At 42.9% G+C, this 18,575-nt stretch overlaps 1 protein-coding gene across 3 annotated transcripts in view; it reads left to right on the top strand.

Moving 5' to 3' along the window:
- The window catches only part of AGGF1 (angiogenic factor with G-patch and FHA domains 1), a 1,405,627-nt gene that overhangs the window by 1,015,485 nt on the left and 371,567 nt on the right, over window positions 1–18,575 (top strand). For all 3 annotated transcript variants that reach the window (XM_044058021.1, XM_044058022.1, XM_044058023.1), the window contains one exon: window positions 810–915. In XM_044058021.1, the coding sequence (XP_043913956.1) occupies window positions 810–915 (106 nt within the window). The remainder of the gene's footprint in view (window positions 1–809; window positions 916–18,575) is intronic.

Here is an 18,575-nt window from a genome sequence, read left to right as displayed (position 1 = left end):
TCCTAAAGTTCCTTAAAGCTGGACCAGCCCTGTTGTCAGTGTCAGAGTACCACATGGGTATATGTTCAAGTAATGTAGCATCCACATTGCTATTACATTCAGAACTGATGAAGCTGTTTAGAAGTGCACTGCTACAGATGTAACTTAATACCTTCTGTTGGTAGTCTTTTACTCCTGTTACTGTAAAAAAAGATAGAGACTACAATATGTTGACACAGTATTGTGAACACTCATTTGACGTTTATTATATGTATTGGTTGTGTAGCCAACAACCACTTTCTCAAAAACTAGGCAGGCAGTATTAGAATGCAGTTATTTAAAATGAAACAAATATCAAAGTAGTATTAAGAGATCAGTGTTACTGGAGGTATGAACAGTTTCATGCTTGCTAATCACTTGTATCTGAAAACAAATTCAGGCCTGTTTAGTCTTTGTAAATTATAAGTTATCGATGCCCCTGATTTACAATGCATGATTCAAGTTGCAGATATTAATTCAGCAACTTGCCTCATCAGACCAGTTTCAAAACTTTAATGAACAAGTCTGTTGACAAAGGACAATGAATAGTGGCACTTTAGACTAGATAGTAGGCTAGAAAGTGTTAGCATTTTGTGGATGAAATGTGAATATATATGTTAGTGGTACTATGATTTGTTACAACTTGGAAAACATAAGAGGGTTCATAATAGACAAAATCAGTTGATGGTTCTCTGTTTATAATGCAGTGAATACCGATGATGTGTTTTAATGAGTCACGCATAATGTTAGAAATCTGCTGATTGCATCTCTCTCTGTTTTTCACTTTTCAGTCCCAGTATGGCCTCCTTGTATCCGAGTAATGGTAATAAGGTCTCCAGTGTTACAGGTTGGATCATTGTATATTATTACAGCTGTGAAGCCTGCTACAATTGGAAGGTAAAATATAAACTACAATATTGGCTGAGTAGAAAAATGTGACTCATTTCAGATTTAATTTATGCCTCCAGTGTTCCATGCCGGCAGTCTTTCTGTAACCTGTGGCCTTGTTAGAGGAAGGAGCTGGATGAAGCTGAACTGATTCCCCACAAGCCAGGTAATTTTTTAGTGTCATCCAAAGACCTGCATTAGAGCAAGGGTCCCACCATCCAGTCCATTGTGGTGGCAGTTGCAACAAAAAAGAAGTTTGCTGAAAAAAGCTGTTCTGTCTAAACCCTCTGACACAGAGTCCAGGGTATTGGAGAGATTTGGGAAGTGGGTGTATGCTTCAGCAGCTTTCACACTGAACTGCTGAAAACACGTGACTCATTTCCTGAAGGATTTCATAAGACAGCTCTCCAGGTCCATCTCTGCAGAGAACAAGAAGACCTTGGAATTACAGCTGGCCACCCTCTAGTTCCTTTTCATTTTTTTGTTGCAACTGATTTCTATGTGACTCAGGGCACTTTGAGAGCTGCAGGCACTAGCGTAACCATAAGGAGACATTGGTGAATGTGATTGTGTGACTTTCAAGAAATGCTTTGTCAATGCCCCTTATGGTGGCACAACATTCTTTGGGCCTAAAGTCAAGGACATGCTCACCAGAAACAATCAAGACAGGATGACCCTTTCTGCTGCAGAAATATAGATGTTATGTGATCCTATCTCGCCTACATTCTGAATGATGGGTTCGGAGCCGATCCTCGCACGCTATGCCAAAGAGCGAAGTCTCTTATTGGCTGAGCTTACTATATCCCAGGATGCACCACTACCAGTCCCCCAGATCTCGCTTTGCCGCTTCCCTGAAGACGTGGTCTCGAGCTGGCTGGGCTGAGTAGTTTTATTAACTAACTTTTCTGTCAGTTTTGCTGTTTTTGGTCACAAAAGCTGTTTTAACGGCTATCGCTTCTTTGTGTAATGCTGGAGTGAAAATTTTGTGTGTGATTGGGTTGAGTTTGTTTTCGCCCTCCATCCAGGGCCTTCCGGACTGTCAACCTGTTAAAACTTCACAGGGTCTCAGTAATCTTAGTTGTTTAGAGTTCCCTGTCATTTTCAGGAAGTGTTTGCGCGGTTATAACTGTGAGCTTAAATTTATCATCAGTAAATTGATAGTTGTTTACTTTCCTGTCAAAAGTACTAGAATTGTTTAACATCATGTCTCAAACTCCTAGGCCTTCAAAATGTTCAAATGTGGTTTCAAATGTCTATCACAGACGATCATTCGCTTCTGTGTATATTGTCTAGGGCAAAGCACTTGCAGGAGTCATGCAGTATGTCACGCTTTTTCCTCAAGGGTCCTCCAGGAGAGGAAAAATAAATTGATTCTTAAGGGGTTAATTAAACCTTCCTTTGAAGAAGCCTTGGCATCCTCTCCTGCTCCAGCCAAAAAGAAAAGGGCTTCGGTTCCGACCAGTCCGTCGGATCCGACTGCCAAGAGACCCCAAAGACTTCGAGCCGAGGTCTGCCTCGATGCCACCAGTACTCTGGCTTCGGAGCCGATGGCTGGGGCATCGAGAGGCGGGCACCGATGGAATCTGGTACTCATCGAGTCGCCGTCCCCTAGCCCTTGGGGCCGATGGAGAGGCCTTCTCGAACCCGCTCTGTTTCCTCTCGGTCTTCGAGAATGTCGGATTCTGATATAGACAGGGTGCTCCAAAGACTGTTCCAGTCCCCAGTCTTCCAAAATTTGTTTCGTTCCGACCCAGTTGGCTTCGAGCCGATGACCTTGGCCCACCCCATTGCCATTCCTCCTCCGAGCAGGTGCTGTTGGAGCCGTGGAGATCTCAGGGTCGGCTTCGGGTCCGGACTTCTTCGGCTGGACCCGTGATGGCTATCACGGCTCGAGACCGGACACTCCCAGGATTCTGGGGTCCCAGGGCCATGAGGAGTGCCTTGGCCAAGTCCTCTTCGCCATCTCTCCGGCTTTACCGCACCTTCCTGGGCGTGGAGACTGGGTCTTTGGCAGTCCCCTGTCTGTAGCCAGCGGAGCCCCGAGGCCTGAGGTTACCCCAGTGGGGTTTCCTCCTGAGGGTTCTTCGAGTTGTCTTCAGAGGAACCCCAAGGAAGAGATCGCAAGAGGAAGCACGTGGACTGTCTATTACATCAGACACTGATATGGATGATGCAGAGGGTCCCCTGGTCGCCTCGGATGATGTCTCATTTGCAGACATCTTAGAGATCCTCAAACAACGAGGCGATATCCAAACCCCTCTGCGGACGTCAAGGCCTTTGGAGCTCAGCCTCCGCCTCCTGGGTGTCTCCGCCTTCGACGAGCTTCTGGATTTAGTTTGTCAAGGGCGTGGGAACATCCAGATACCGTGGAACCAGTCCCTTCTCGTCCAAATAAATTTTTATCTGCTCCCCCCGAGAAGGAGTTCCTTACTAAAGGCGTGGCTGTAGATGCCATGGTGGTGGCATCTGCTACACAACAGGACGTGGCAGAGGCTTCAACGTCCGTCCATCCTCCTAATAAGGAGTCTAGGAGTATGGACCCCTGACTTCAGCGGCCTTTACCTTAAGGTCTCTGAATTATTTGGCACATTTTACCAGGCTTCAGAGGGATCTGGTCAAGGAGTTGTCAGATTCCCTCTCGGTAACCTACCTGAGCAGCTAGCCCAGTCGGTTAGCTCTCAGTTGGCTATCCCGCCAATTTCTAACTCGCCCATGAGGCTCATTTCCTATGCGGCGGCAGGCACAGGCGAGACAAGCCTGGCTCCGCTTGTGTCAGTTTGGAGGCCTTCAAATCTTCCTTCACGACGCCTCCCTTTGATGGGTCCTCATTGTTTGGACCCAAGGTGAAAGACACCCTTACCCGCTGTGAGCAAGAGGGAAAAACTTTATCTGCCGAGGTGCCCGTATTCCACTCTTCGCCTTACCCCAAGGCTAAAGGAGGGAAAATGTGGTTCCAAATCTCGCAAGTTTTTCTCCCAACAGCAGGAAGATTCCCGCCCAGAGGCAGAGGACGGGAAATTTTTCAGGGAGACGCTGGCCCCAGAGGCGGCAGAGGGCCCCGCAATTCTGGAGACCGCGAGTCCTTTCGTGGCTCTTCAGCCTCCCACATGAGGGATTGCCCGCTGTGCTGCCCGAGCCAGTCGGGTGTCGCTTTGCAGCACCTAAAAGCCTGGGAGTCAATCACTCAGGACAGATGGGTGCTTCGGATCATTGCCGGAGGTTACACCATCCCATTCACATACTCACCCCCACCGTCCAAGAGAATCCCGGACCCACCACCCAGTCAAAGGGAAATAGCAGCCGCAGAAGCTTTAAAGCTGCTAGAAAAAGGAGTCATTCAAACGGTCCCCACAGACCAGATCGGATCAGGAAATTACTCCAGGTTCTTTTTAGTGCCAAAAAAGACAGGGGACCTGAGGCCAATATTGATCTCAGCAAACTGAACCAATCCCACGAAATCCAAATTCGAATGGTCACGTTACAATCCATTCTCCCATTATTGGAGAAGGATGTTTGGATGTGCTCCATAGACCTCAAGGACGCCTATTATCACATACCGATACATCAGGCATCCAGAAGGTATCTGCGCTTCAGCCTGGGAGTCAGTCATTACCAATTTTGCGCCCTGCCCTTTGGTCTCACCACAGCCCCCAGGGTGTTCACCAAGTGTTTGGCAGTAGTGACGGCTCACCTGAGAAGTCTTGGATTCCAAGTGTTTCCCTATCTCGACGACTGGCTCCTGACTGCCACCACCAGGCATCTACTAATGGACAACCTCAAAGCCACCATCTCCTGGGTGTTTGGGATTACATTCAATTGGTCAAAGTCTGTCTTGCTGCCCTCTCAACATAAAGTTTATAGGAGCAGAGATAGACTCAAGATTGATGCGTCTTTCTTCCTGCCGAAAGGATCCGAACTTTACAGGGCCAAGTTCAAGCTCTGATCTCGAGATCCAAAGCCCCAGCCAGGATGGTTCTACAGGTTTTAGGCTCAATGTCTGCCACAGTTCTTTTAGTTCCTCTAGCAAGATTACACATGAGGATTCTTCAGTGGCTCTTGTCAACTCAATGGTCCTTTCAGGATCTTGGCCTCAATCATCACATCATGATTATGGAAATATGCAAAGGGACCTCGCTGGTGGCTTCAGACATCCAACTTGGATCAGGGAAACCCTTTGTTCTCCCTCCAGTGGTTACCCTGACGACAGATGCCTCCCAGATAGGGTGGGGGCATTGTCTGGGCAGGCTAGTTCAGGGCTCCTGGCTTCCAGACTAAGCTCTTCTCCACATCAACGTGTTGGAGATGAGGGCTGTACTTCTATCCCTACAGGCCTTACACAAGTTTCTTCCTCAGGGCATCATCGCCATCCACACAGACAACATGTCGGTGGTCTGGTATCTGAACAAACAAGGAGGGACCAGATCGCTTTGCAGAGAGGCCATGAGAGTGTGGGAATGGGCTGTAGCTACCAACCGCTTCTTGGTAGCGACCCACATCCCGGAAAGTCAAATGTATTGGCGGACAAATTAAGCAGGACAATTCTCTCCTCACGAATGGTCTCTAAACCGCACAGTAGCAGCCCAGGTTTTCAAGAGATGGGGACGCCGCAAGTTGCATTTGCAACTCCACAAAACGCCAAGTGCCAAAGGTTCTTCTCCTTGATCCCACATCAAGAAGTACCAGCCATGGATGCGCTAGCACAACCTTGGCCAACAGGGCTACTTTATGCCTTTCCTCCAATTCCACTTCTTCCCAAAGTTATTCAAAAGCTTCTCAACTGGGGTCTTTAATGATTCTGATTGCCCCATACTGGCCTCACAGATATGGTTTCCTTACTTGAAGAAGCATGCAGTGGACGATCCGTGGACCTTAGACCTGATTCCGACTTGTTAATCCATCAGTCGGGACATTGGCATCAGTCCCTTCAATCCTTGAAATTGACAGCTTGTTCTCCACTTCCGACCTTAGTTAGAAGGCACACACTAGATCCGAAGTTGTTCACATTTTATCTTCGCCCACAAACCCACCACTAACAAATTGTACCTCAGTAAGTGGAAGAGGTTTGCTATCTGGGCTCAACTCAAGGGCTTAGACCCTATCACTGCTCCTGTCCCAGAGGTTTTGAAATTTTAACATCCCTGTTTAATCAGGGATCTTCTGTCTCAACTATTAAAGTCCAACTAGCGGCTATCTCTAAATTCCACGAATACACGGATCCTCCTTTGATGAGCAGCAGACTATGCAAAACGCTCATTAAAGGTGCGAGTCTATTAAGACCACCAGTTTTTCATCCTGCACCTCCGTGGGATCTTGATTTAGTGAACATCTCCCCTTTCAACCGCCGCTACATGCGAGTTAAAATATCTGTCTTGGAAAACGGCATTCTTAGTGGCTATTACTTCTGCAAGAAGAGTTTCAGAGCTTCAAGCCCTGTCTATTAAACCACCGCATTTGATTTTCCACAAGGATAGAGTATCACTTAGGCCTAATCCATCCTTTGTCCCAAAGGTCTGTTCTAGTTTCTGTCTTCAACAATCTCTAGAGCTACCAGTTTTCTTTCCAAAATTCTCCAATGAAGCAGAATACACTCTCCATAAATTGGATGTTCACAGGCAATTACGCTTCTATTTAGACAGGACTCAGCAACTTCGTAAGTCAGACCAGTTGTTTGTGTCCTTCTCAGATAATAAATTGGGCCAAACCATCACAAAAGCCACTATCTCAAAATGGATCAGAGATTGCATAGCTCAGGCCTATTCTTCTTCAATAAGCAACTTACAACATCTATCAAAGCTCATTCTACCAGAGCTATGGCTACTTCTATAGCTTTTCATTCCAAGCTCGCTATATCGAAATCTGTGCTACTTGGTCCAACCCGCACACTTTCATTTCCCACTACAAATTGGATGTGGCATCTAAAGGACGAGCATCTTTTGGTTCCACGGTACTCAGGAGTGTTTTCCAGTGAGCCACCCAGGATTCAGGTGCTAGGGACGCTGTCCCATCATAGGATCACATAACATCTTTTAGTTATGTACTCACCATAACTTCAGATGTTTGGGATCCATCTCGCCTACATTCCTAATACCCACCCTCCTTCCCCCTGCCTTGGAGATCAGAAGAGATTGAACGGTTTTGAGTTCTACTGTTTTATCTTGTTTCATCTGACGATGTTATATAAGCAGGGCGTGCATGTGTGCATGTATGCGGACAAACTAGATCTGGGGGACTGGTAGTGGTGCATCCTGGGATATAGTAAGCTCAGCCAATAAGAGACTTCGCTTTGGCATAGCTGTGAGCCGAGGGATCGGCTCCGAACCCATCATTCAGAATGTAGGCGAGATGGATCCCAAACATCTGAAGTTATGGTGAGTACATAACTAAAAGTTCTCTACCCCCAGACGTCTTTCTCTAGGAACTAGAAGGGAGCGAAGAAGCTGTGATTCAGAAAGCCTCAAGGGTCCTCTCCTGAAACTTCTGAGAATAGAACCCCCTCCCCCAGGGCAGAGGAGAAAATCTAATGGTGGATATCATGACCATGGCAGAGGTGGCCCACAAAATCAAGGTTTCTGGGGATCATTTCCCAAGAGGCCTTAAAATCTCTCCTGAACTGCTGCCCAACTGCCACACTCAGGAGGCATTTGGGAGTTGCTTATCTCTGCACTGCAAGGCTCGGATGTTAATAACCAAGGACACATGGGTGCAGAAGATCACAACCAGACGCTATTCAGTTTCCCTTCTTTGTCGTTCCCCACTATCAGGAAAGCTCCCCAACATTCCACCGTCCCATAGAAAAGCAACAGCTTTATAAATAAAAATGCTGTTGGGAAATTGAGTCATCCAGGAGGTCCCATCAGATGAACATGAATCTGGGGCTTAACTCAAAATACCTCTTCGTGCCAAAAAAGAACGGGGAGCTCAGGATACTCATGGTTCATTTCAGTCTTCTTTTGTTGAAAAAATGTGACAGGATGTGTACTACCACATAATGATGGACAGGCGATTCAGGAGGTTTCTCTGAGTCCTTCTGGGAACCAGTCTTTTCCAATTCAGGGCTCTGCCCTTTGGTCTCACCACAGCCCCCTGGGTGCTCACCAAGTGGATGGAGGTGGTCACAGCTCATCTCAGACTAAAAGGGTTCCTGGTGTTCCATATCTAGATGACTGTCTCATCTCCACCCCCACCAGGAATCTTCTCCTCCATGCAAGGGACTCCTTTCTCCAACTTTGCACTCAACAGGGTATTACAGTGAACTCAAACAATTTCAAGTGTCCTGCTGCTCAGACAATAGAATTGATAGGCCCTTACCTGGGTATGAGATGACAGATTGTGAGGCTTCTACAAAACAGGTTGGCCACCCTCCACTAACAAGCATTAGGAGTTCTTTCATGCCAGAAAGTGCCAGTGAGACTAATTCTTCACTTCTTAGGATCGATGGCTGCTTCCATTACCCTGGTCCCTCTAGCCAGCTGTCACATGAGAGTGCTTTACTGGATACTTTCAGTACATTGGTCCATCAGACTTCAACCCATGAATTTCCAAATACATATAACAAACATTTGCAGAATGCACATACACTGGTGGCTCACGATCCAGAAGGTTTTCTGTGTTTGCCCCTTTGTTCTTCCTTCTTCTGTAGCCATGGTGACTACAGATGTCTCCCAGCTGGGATTGGGGACACTACATGACAAAAGACTGTCCAGGGCTCATGGTCTTCTTCCAGGGCTAGTCTTCTCAACATTCTGGAGATGAGGCTAATCCTCCTAGCAATGCAGGCCTTCCAGGACTCTCTCCCTGTAATGAGGATATCCATTCAGACAAACAACATGTTGGTAGTCTGACGCATCAACTAATAGGGGGAACACACTCCTGTCCATTACTTCAAGAGGCAGTGAGAGTTTAGCAATAAGCAGCATCTTCGGACCATTTTCTGGTAGCAGCACACATCCCAGAAAAATCCAGTTTTCTAGTGGACAGGTTAAGCAGGTGTATCCTTCTACCTCATGAGTGGTCCCTCAATCCAGTGGTGGCAGAACAGATTTTCTGTCGCTGGGATCAACCATGCTACAATCTATGTGCTTCCTCCCTCAACACAAACTGCAGCAGGTACTTTGCCATTATTGCCGTCAGGAGGAGATGTCATGGAGGGATGTTCTAACTAAAGTTTGGTCCCTCCAGGCTTCTCTATGCCTTTCCTTCTACTGCCCTTATCCCAAAATTCATACAGAAAGCCTTGGAGAGGAAGGTTGCAGTAATCCTCATTGTGCCTTTCTGGCTTCAACAGGTGTGGTTCCCCTTCTTCCGGCTTCATATGATAGACCCTCCTTTGGTGCAGTTGAGATCTTCTGTCTCACCCATCTGGGATGCCTCACCCTGACATTCACACTCTTAGCTAACCACTTGGTTTCTCCACTTCCAATGATGGTTAGCCAGTTCAGACTTTCCTGTCAAGTTAACCACATTCTCGCATCATCCCAAGACCTCCTTTTGAATCAGCATCCAAGATGGACTTCAGTTTCATGGCTTGGAAGACATTATTTTTGGTAGCAGCCACTTCACCTAGAAGAATATTGGAATTGCAAATGTCCTTACCTGATCTTTCAGAAGAGTTGTATGTCCCTGCAAACTAAACCATCTTTTATCCCAAAAGTAGCTACAGAGACTTGGCTAAATCAGTCAACTAGTCTTCTTCCCTAATATTTCCAACAGAGGGGAGTACATGCTGCATTTGTTGGACGTGCATCATCAGCTCTGTTTCTACCTTCACTGCACAAAGAAAATTAGAAGGTCTGATTAGCTTTTTGTTTCTTTCTCAACAGACAAATTGGGGCGGGGAGTCTCTAAAGTGACTCTTATGGTTGTCTGACTGCATCTCATATGTACATAGAGAGAAGGGGTTGTCTTCACTCAAACCCATCAAGGCTCATTCAACTAGATGTGTGGCTACTTCTGCCACCTTCTTTTCAAGACCTTCTATTGATGATATCTGTAATGCAGCCACATGGTCCTTCATTTCTCATTATGAATTGGATTTGCACTCCAAAGGTAGGTCTGCTTTCATTTCATCAGTCCTCCATAATATCCTTCCATGAGAACTCCCAAGGGTTTCATTAGCTTGGGATTCTGTCCTGTCCATTGAGAAATAGATGGAAGAGTCAACATCCAGTATGAAAGTTATGTTTTTACCATAACAATAGATCTGTGTTGTCTGCTTCCGCCTATCCTCATCTTCCCACCTTCTTTCCCTTCCTTATGTTATTACTTATAGAGTTCTGGTATGACCGTACTGCCTTTTTCAAGGGGAAGAGCCTGTGTTTTGGATCCAAAGTCAGATCTGAAGACTCTTCCATTCAGAAGGATGGAAGTAGACAACGCAGATCTATTGCAATTTAAGTACATAACGTTTGTATAGGCTACTGTGTTTAGTCATTTACAGACTGCTTCTTTCATGAGGTATTCATTCAGTCCTTCACTAAAAGCTAGATGTGAGGGCTGATGGTTTATTTCATGAGAGACTACATCCCACATTTGAGATTCTAATATTCTAAAGACCCTGAAGTTGCTCTCTGTCTCAGATAGATTTCATTGCTATCTCTCCTGCTTATAGGAACACTGCCTCTGCATATTCTGAATAACAAACATCAAAAGCAAATACATTTATTTATGTATCCATGCTATATTTATTTATTTGTGTTTGTTTTGTTAGGGATGTGATAACATGTTTACAAATATGTATGTTTAGGTCTGTTAAATACACGGTTCCCTTTTTTGTTTGAATATAATGTTTATATATTTACCCATTTATTCCATTAAGTGCAGACTGTTGAATACATGACATCAATTTATTTTAAATTTTGGTTTACTTATTTATTTCATTAAGGTTTGCATGTGGAATTTATAACGACATGTTTACAGATTTTTATATGTTTGAGCATTAAATAATAAGTTCACTCTCAGGCTCATGCAGCTTGCATCTGCTCTCATTGCACTGCCTGCATTTAGCAGTTCAAGATCAGTGCAAGTCCTCAGGTGCAGTTTGGGAGAGGACAGTGTGACAGTGCTGGCAGTCTTTAATTTTTTTTGCCCCTGTACATCAGGCATTCATCTGTTTATTGGTGTAGCTGTTAGCCTCAGACTCTGTGAGTCTTTCCTGACCACCCTCAGACCTAATCTGATACTTTTTCCCAGTGACTGAGATGAGAATGAGGCTTACAGTACAGCGTCATACTTGTGGCCATAGGGCTTCTTTCGTTTTTATGCCTTACCCATTTCCCGCCGCTGTCATGCAGTGGTGTAAAACCAGGATACAGGGTAATGAAAGAAGAATACAAATGCATTATGGTAAAGTGAAACAGCTCAGAATTATGTTGGAACTGATGAGGGCATAGCAAAGCAGTAACTAATTTACAGAGAAGTAGATAGTTCAGTATCCCATAAATTGGGAAGCAGCCTGAAAAGAATCAGTAGGAAGAAATAGCAGTTCAGAGGTTTAAGAAAAGAGAACCAGTTCATGTCTGAAAGTGTAAAGCATGACAGTCTTGAACTAGTCGAGAATTTTTTGGAGAATATGGAACATAATCTAATAAGGCTTGCTCATTTGGCTCAGAAATGCATCAAGAGATATGTTGCATGGAAAAGGTAACAAACCTAAGCATGGAGTGTTTTTTTTTCTATCTTGAGGGTAGGAGGGAGGTCAGAGGTGATGGCTGAGAGAACCTCTGCATGCTGATATCAGTGCTGGCACAGCAGCTGCTCAGTGAGAGAAGAGGGATAATTGTTTAGGTCATTATACTTAGATGGCTGAAGGTAAATGAGGGAGCATATAGAGAAAAATTGTGTGTGCCTACAGATTTATCATGATTCTTTTAAGATGTTAGGCCAACATGAATAAGCTAAGCAGCAAGTCGTTCCTGTTGGAGAGAAGAATACTGCCCTTAAATCCAGGCTAAGATAACCATAGACTTGTTGCTTCATATCTGCCTTGACATTGGAAAAAGATTAAAATGTTGATGATAAGAAAGAAGAATGTGTTGATTATTCAAGAATGGTATGAAGGATATCCTCAAAAGCTGCAAACAAGACCACTCAATCATTGTGCACTAGAAAAAGTTCATAGGGAATTTGCAAGTGAGTCAAACAACCTGATGTATTTTGGTAAGATTATTTATTAATTTATTTATTATTTATTTATTTTCAGTTTGATGACCGTGGATGTCCACTGGGCTCAGAGAGCCCGTTTTAAGTGGAAGCCCGGGGAGAAAAGCTCCATGTTACAAAGTTTAGATACAGATACAATATAGAAAAGAAGAACAATTTACAATTATGTTTCATGCTAGAGAGCACGTGTAATTTCTTAGGTACATTTATACCTCCAAAATTTATATTTTGGAGGCCTGCTGTAATGGATTGTTGTGAAACCTAGGGAGAACTTACTGCCTGGCAAAACACTCTGCATCTGAGATGGTTTTCCCTCCAAGTGAAAGAGAGGAGTATCTGTGAAATTTTGAAGACTGAAACTGCAGTATTTAGAATAGCAATGCTATACATATGAGTAGGAGAATGTATTTAAGTCTGAGGCTCTGATATCTCTGGAATAATTTCTCTTACTTTGAGGTACAACAGTCTCAGAGTCAGTAATTATAAGAAGAGTGGGTGTAGAGGTGCATGTTGTGACATCTGTTGTTTTAGTTTTGAAAGTGAAATTTATTTTGTACTGTACTTGTGGGAACTGGACTACAGATGCTGCACTTCTGATGGGGATCTGAAGGACAGAACTATCCCCCAGACTGTTATCCCTCAATAGGGATTATGACTTGACCTACTATACCCATATTTATTCACCACTCAGTCAGAAATATGATGATATGATGGTGGTCCTTATCTTTGTGTTGTCCTGTCAGAGGATTTGTCCTTCGGAGAGTGTCTTAATATCTTGAGGGAGCACTTTAAATGGAGAACCAAAGAACCGTCTGACTACCATAAGTTCTACTTGTACTTTCTGTTGTATTGAAGAACTCAAACTGATTTCCATTCCTCCAGTTATACAGGCATTTGAGGATGCCTTTGAGAGCATCACATTAGAACCTGATTCCCAACCACTGTCCCCCAGGAATCATGACTGCTTTTATTGGGTAAAGTGTATATATCATAATCCACAAGATGATCCATGATCTCTTTTAATACTACCATTGATTCAGAGTTGACACTAGCTATAATGCATTGCCACGTGATAAAGAAAGCTAGAGTTTATATAGTTTTGACAATAAAATAATGTTTATACTTCTGTCACTCAGAGCAGAGCTGTTAACTATCAAACCAACCTAAAACATTACCAAGGAGACTAAGCGCTAAATTGTGTCTCCCCTTAAAAGGTGTCCATTGGCCTTGTGAGATTAACCTGGCCAACAGACTGTAAATAGATAAGTAAGACACTGTGACCATATTCAAAAGTGAGACTGATGATTAGGGCAAAAGAGAATACATACAAGATGAGACAGGGGAGTAGAGGGACACAGTTCAAGGAGAAAAGTAGAAGCGCACAAAAGGGCATTGGCAGAAGGAAACGAACAAAACAGATGCTTTTGTGGCATGTTGAAGAAAGGATAACAGGAGGGACAAAGCTGGCAACACTAAGCAAGGATATCAGGGAGCAAGCACTAGTTTTGAATGTGTGCCTTTGCTTCAGCCTTCAGTCTTTAAGGCACAGCAGAACAGACTCACATGCTGAAGGGGTGCTAGAACTGAGTGAAGAAATCAGTGGACAAGCACCAGAAAAGAGTGAAGAAGGTGGGAAGGAAACTAGTTGTCTGCCTCCCTCTGTCTTCTGAAATTTGGCCAGTGGAAGGAGGTGGGAAGGAAACTAGTTGTCTGCCTCCCTCTGTCTTCTGAAATTTGGCCAGTGGAAGGAGGTGGGAAGGAAACTAGTTGTCTGCCTCCCTCTGTCTTCTGAAATTTGGCCAATGGAAGAAGGTGGGAAGGAAACTAGTTGTCTGCTTCCCTCTGTCTTCTGAAATTTGGCCAATGGAAGAAGGTGGGAAGGAAACTAGTTGTCTGCCTCCCTCTGTCTTCTGAAATTTGGCCATAATGCTTTCAGATCACATGATGGAGATCTTTAACAGAGCATTGGCTATTACAGAAATGCTTGAGGACTCGATGCTGTCAGTAGTGATACTCTTGTGGAAGATGTGTTTGGGGAGGTGTAGAACAGGGCATGTTCTGGAAAAGTAAAAGCCAGTTAGAGTAACAGCAGTAAAGGGAAAGAAGTGGAGAACATGTTTAAAAAAATGGTTTGAACACAATCTCCTGGACAAAAGCCATCAAGAGTTCTTGACTTGAGGCCATCAGCTGAGTCTGATCCAGTTATACTTAATGGGTTACAAGAGAAATTTGATTGTGGGTGACAGGTGGATGTAGGCTACTTGGAACTCATTGAGGCCTTTGATTCCCTCCAACACAGGCACACACTAGAAAGACTGCAGTACTTGGGTTAATGAGTGAGCCTGTGTAACTGGGATGTGATGTATATGGTTGGATATGTGGATACAGGATGATGGAGTTAGAGGTGCATTGTCAGGATCTGCCATTAAAGAACAGAATTAATAGTAGCCTGTATACTTATTAAAAGAATCAGAGAGTCAAAAGGACTGATGCTGGAAGTTTGGCAGAAATAATTACAGAAAAAAACAGTGGTGGAAGAATGAGGGCATTACAACTGAAACTGAATTAAATTATCTACATCACATTTCTGGAGCATATTGTCTTGGAAGGTGAGAGCTCCTAGCACTACAAATATCTCTATATAGAAATGCTGGAAGAACAAGAAACTTTGGTTGGAAGCAACAAATCTATATGTTTTTCACATGTCTAGTAGTGCAGCTGTTCTTGGAACAATACAAGACTCAGTTGAGGAATATAATAGTTGTGGGGTCTTGCTCTATATGCTATTTTGGGTAGACGTTAATTCCCACCTCATTTCACAGTTTCACAGCAGATGGCCTAATGTGGCAATTTTGTGTTGTTTGAGCATAAAGCAGTGCACCGGAAGAGGGGATGGGGTGTTACAGTTCTGAGTGGGATGTCCTTAGGATGAGACATTAAACTGGAGGCTCCATCTGTTTGAGTTAGGGTTACCACCTGTCCCACTTTGCGAGGGACAAGTCCCTCTTTGGGCAGTTGTGTCCTGATAAAAAAATTTAAAAAATGGCAAATGTCCTGAGATTTTAGGACAAAGTTATTTCCTATATTTTATGTAATAGTTGCATAAAACGGTTATTCTGTATCTAAAATACCTAAATGTTATAAGAAACAGAATAAGCAACTAAAATGCTACAAGAATAAGCTTTTATTTAGGCAAAAAAGTTACGTTATATCCTTTGTACTGACCGTGGGTATGTGTCGGCCTGTAAAATCTGATGTTTGTCCCGAAAATGTCCCACTTTGGCCATTTGAAAAGGTGGCAACCCTAGTTTGAGTTGATGGTAGCTGAGGTGGATGCAAAATATCCCATGGTACCTATTCAAAAGAGAAGGGAAATTTCACTGAAGCCTTTGACAAATTTTCCCTGGTAATATACATACTACCTTGGTTCTCCCCTGAAAAGAGGTGTAGTGGGACTAACCAAGTCAACAAAGGATAAATAAAATAAAACTAAATAAAAAGATAACTAAAAGAGAAGATAGCGATGAAGGAAAAAATGGACAGCCAAGAATCATATGCAATGTTCTTGGTAATATAAAAATTCCCACAGTGGGTATTTGGATTTATTTTCCCATACTGCTGCACTAAGGTCCCATCTGTCTTTTTTATGTAACTGACTGCATTCTTGGATAAGGACAAGTAGCACTGACTTGAAATAATCTACTAGGTAATACAGGCTGTAGATAGAATCTGAAAGAGGGATGGTTGAAACTTGTACACAAATCATCTTGTTTCATTCAGAGAGAACAGAATCCAGAATCTCTTGATCACTGTGTTTGTTTTATACCGAACATCAAACATATCCAGCTATGATAGAATTGCTGAGTGATATAGGTATACATTGTTCTTGAATTCAAAGCATTCATCTTGTGAATGAAAATAAGCTGATGTCCCTGACAGTCTTTTTGTTTAGAACTTCCAATGGCTAGATGGCTACACTTGAAGATAAAATGGTGCCCTTGTATTACTGTATACACTAAGGTACACTTGTATTATGCATGCCCTGTTTATTGTCCTGTGCTTACTGATTCAAATGTGCATTCTGCCACATTGTTCCTGTATGCATGGCAGCACAAACTGTACTGCAGTCTTTATGGCTGTCATTAAGTCTTGGATACATTTGTGTGGCAGCAGGAGGCTTACTAATAGCAGGGGTCCTATATAATCCTTCTGTAACAGTCTAGTTATAGGGAAGTGTTTATGTATGAGCTTCACTGTAATGGTTATTGTTTCTTCAGTTCAGTGTAATTGGTATATGCAAGTGTAATTGGTACATGCATGTATTATGTTTAGATCCTGAAATTACTTTGCAGAATAAAGGGTTTTTCTTCCATGAAGTCCCTGTAACTAAACTTCTGAATTTACGGTTTTCCAAAAGACATTTGATGCAGCATTAAGGTAAATCGGGTACTGCATTGCTTTTATGTAATATTTTATCATTTTTCTTTTTCTTTGTGGTATATGTACTGCCTTGTGCATATAAACACAGTTATTTTACATTGTACATTAACTACTGAGTGATTCTAATGGTGTATTTATCCTGTTGAGTTAGGGAACTTGTTAAAATGGTGTTTTCACAAATAACTTACCAGGTTTTATATTTTGAGGAGTGCTACCTGTATGACCATAATACCAGTTCATACTAGGATATTGTAGTTTTCACTGGCCAGCTGTCTAACCAAAACAGGAAGACATAATTTGACATATAATGTCACTGTTTCTTTTCTTTTACATAACTACAGTGGATATAAAAAGTGTACACACCCCTGTTAAAATCCCAGGTTTTTGTGATATAAAATTGAGACCACAATAAATCATTTCAAAACTTTTCCCACCTTTGATGTGACCTATAACCTGTAGAATTCAGTTGAAAAACAAACAAATCTGTTAGGGGAAAAAATATAAAAAATAAAAAAATACCATAAGCTGGTTGCATAAGTGTGCACACTCTTAAACTAATACTTTGTTGAAGCACCTTTTGATTTAATTACAGCATTCTGTCTTCTTAGGTACACACCTGCCATCAATTAGAGAGACTCTGATTAACCCCAAATAAAGTTCAGCTGCCCTAGTAGGATTTTCCTGACATTTACTTAGTTGCCTGCTACAGCAAAAGCCATGGTTCACAGAGAGCTTACAAAGCATCAAAGGGATCTCATTGTCGAAAGATATCAGTCAGGAGAAGGGTACAAAAAAATTTCCACAGCATTGGCTATACTATGGAACACAGTGACGACAGTCATCAAAAAGTGGAGAAAATGTGGGATAACAGTGACGTTGCAAAGAGCTGGACGTCCCTCCAAAATTGATGAAAAGACAAGACGAAAACTGGTCAGGGAGGCTGCCAAGAGACCTACAGCAACACTGAAGGAGATGCAGGAATTTCTGGCAAGTACTGGTTGTTTACTACATGTGACAACAGTCTCCCTTATTCTCCATATGTCTGGACTATGGGGTAGGGTTGCAAGATGGAAGCCTTTTCTTACACAGAAAAACATCCAGGCCCAGCTAAAATTTGCAAAACAATACATCGTTTCCCAAAACCATGTAGGAAAATGTGTTACAGTCTGATGAAATCAAGGTTGAACTTTTTGGCCACAATTCCACGCAAAAACAACACTTCGCATCACCAAAAGAACACCATCCCCACAGTGAAGCATGGTGGTGGCAGTTTCATGCTTTGCATTTGCTTTTCATCAGCTGGAAGTGGGGATTTAGTCAAGGTGGAGGGAATTATGAACAGTTCCAAATACCAGTCACTTTTGCCCAAAACCTTCAGGCGTATGCTAGAAAGATGAGGATGAAGAGGAATTTCACCTTTCAACATGACAATGACCCCAAGCATACATCCATATCTATAAAATAATGGCTTCACCAGAAGAAAATTAATGTTTTGAAATGGCCCAGCCAGAGCCCAGACCTAAATCCAATAGAAAATCTGTGGGGTGACCTGAAGAGGGCTGTGCACAAGAGATACCCTCGCAATCTGACAGATTTGGAGTGGTTTTGCAAGAAAGAGTGAGCAAATATTGCCAAGTCAAGATGTGCCATGCTGATAGACTCCTGCCCAAGAAAACTGAATGTTGTAATTAAATCAAAAGGTGCTTCAACAAAGTATTAGTTTAAGGGTGTGCACACTTATGCAACCAGCTTACCGTACATTTTTTATTTTTTATATTTTTTCCCCTAACAGATTTGTTTTTCAATTGAATTGTACATGCTATAGGTCGTATTAAAGGTGGGAAAAGTTCTGAAATTATTTATTGTGGTCTCATTTTGTATATCCCACAAACCTGACATTTTAACAAGGGTGTGTACACTTTTTATATCCACTGTATATATTAAATCCAGTGAAGAAAAGACAGAATAGACTATCAGTTACACACAGTCCAAGTCTAGTATGTCATATGTTTTTTTCATTAATATTTCTGAAGAAGAAAAAAAAACAGACTTTCTATGACTGTAATACCCCG

The sequence above is a fragment of the Protopterus annectens genome, chromosome 16.part0 (assembly GCF_019279795.1).
Source record: "Protopterus annectens isolate FY-2018-M chromosome 16.part0, PAN1.0, whole genome shotgun sequence".
NCBI lineage: Eukaryota > Metazoa > Chordata > Ceratodontiformes > Protopteridae > Protopterus > Protopterus annectens.
Note: the sequence above shows the minus strand (reverse complement) of the source record. Positions and strands in the feature narration are given on the sequence as shown.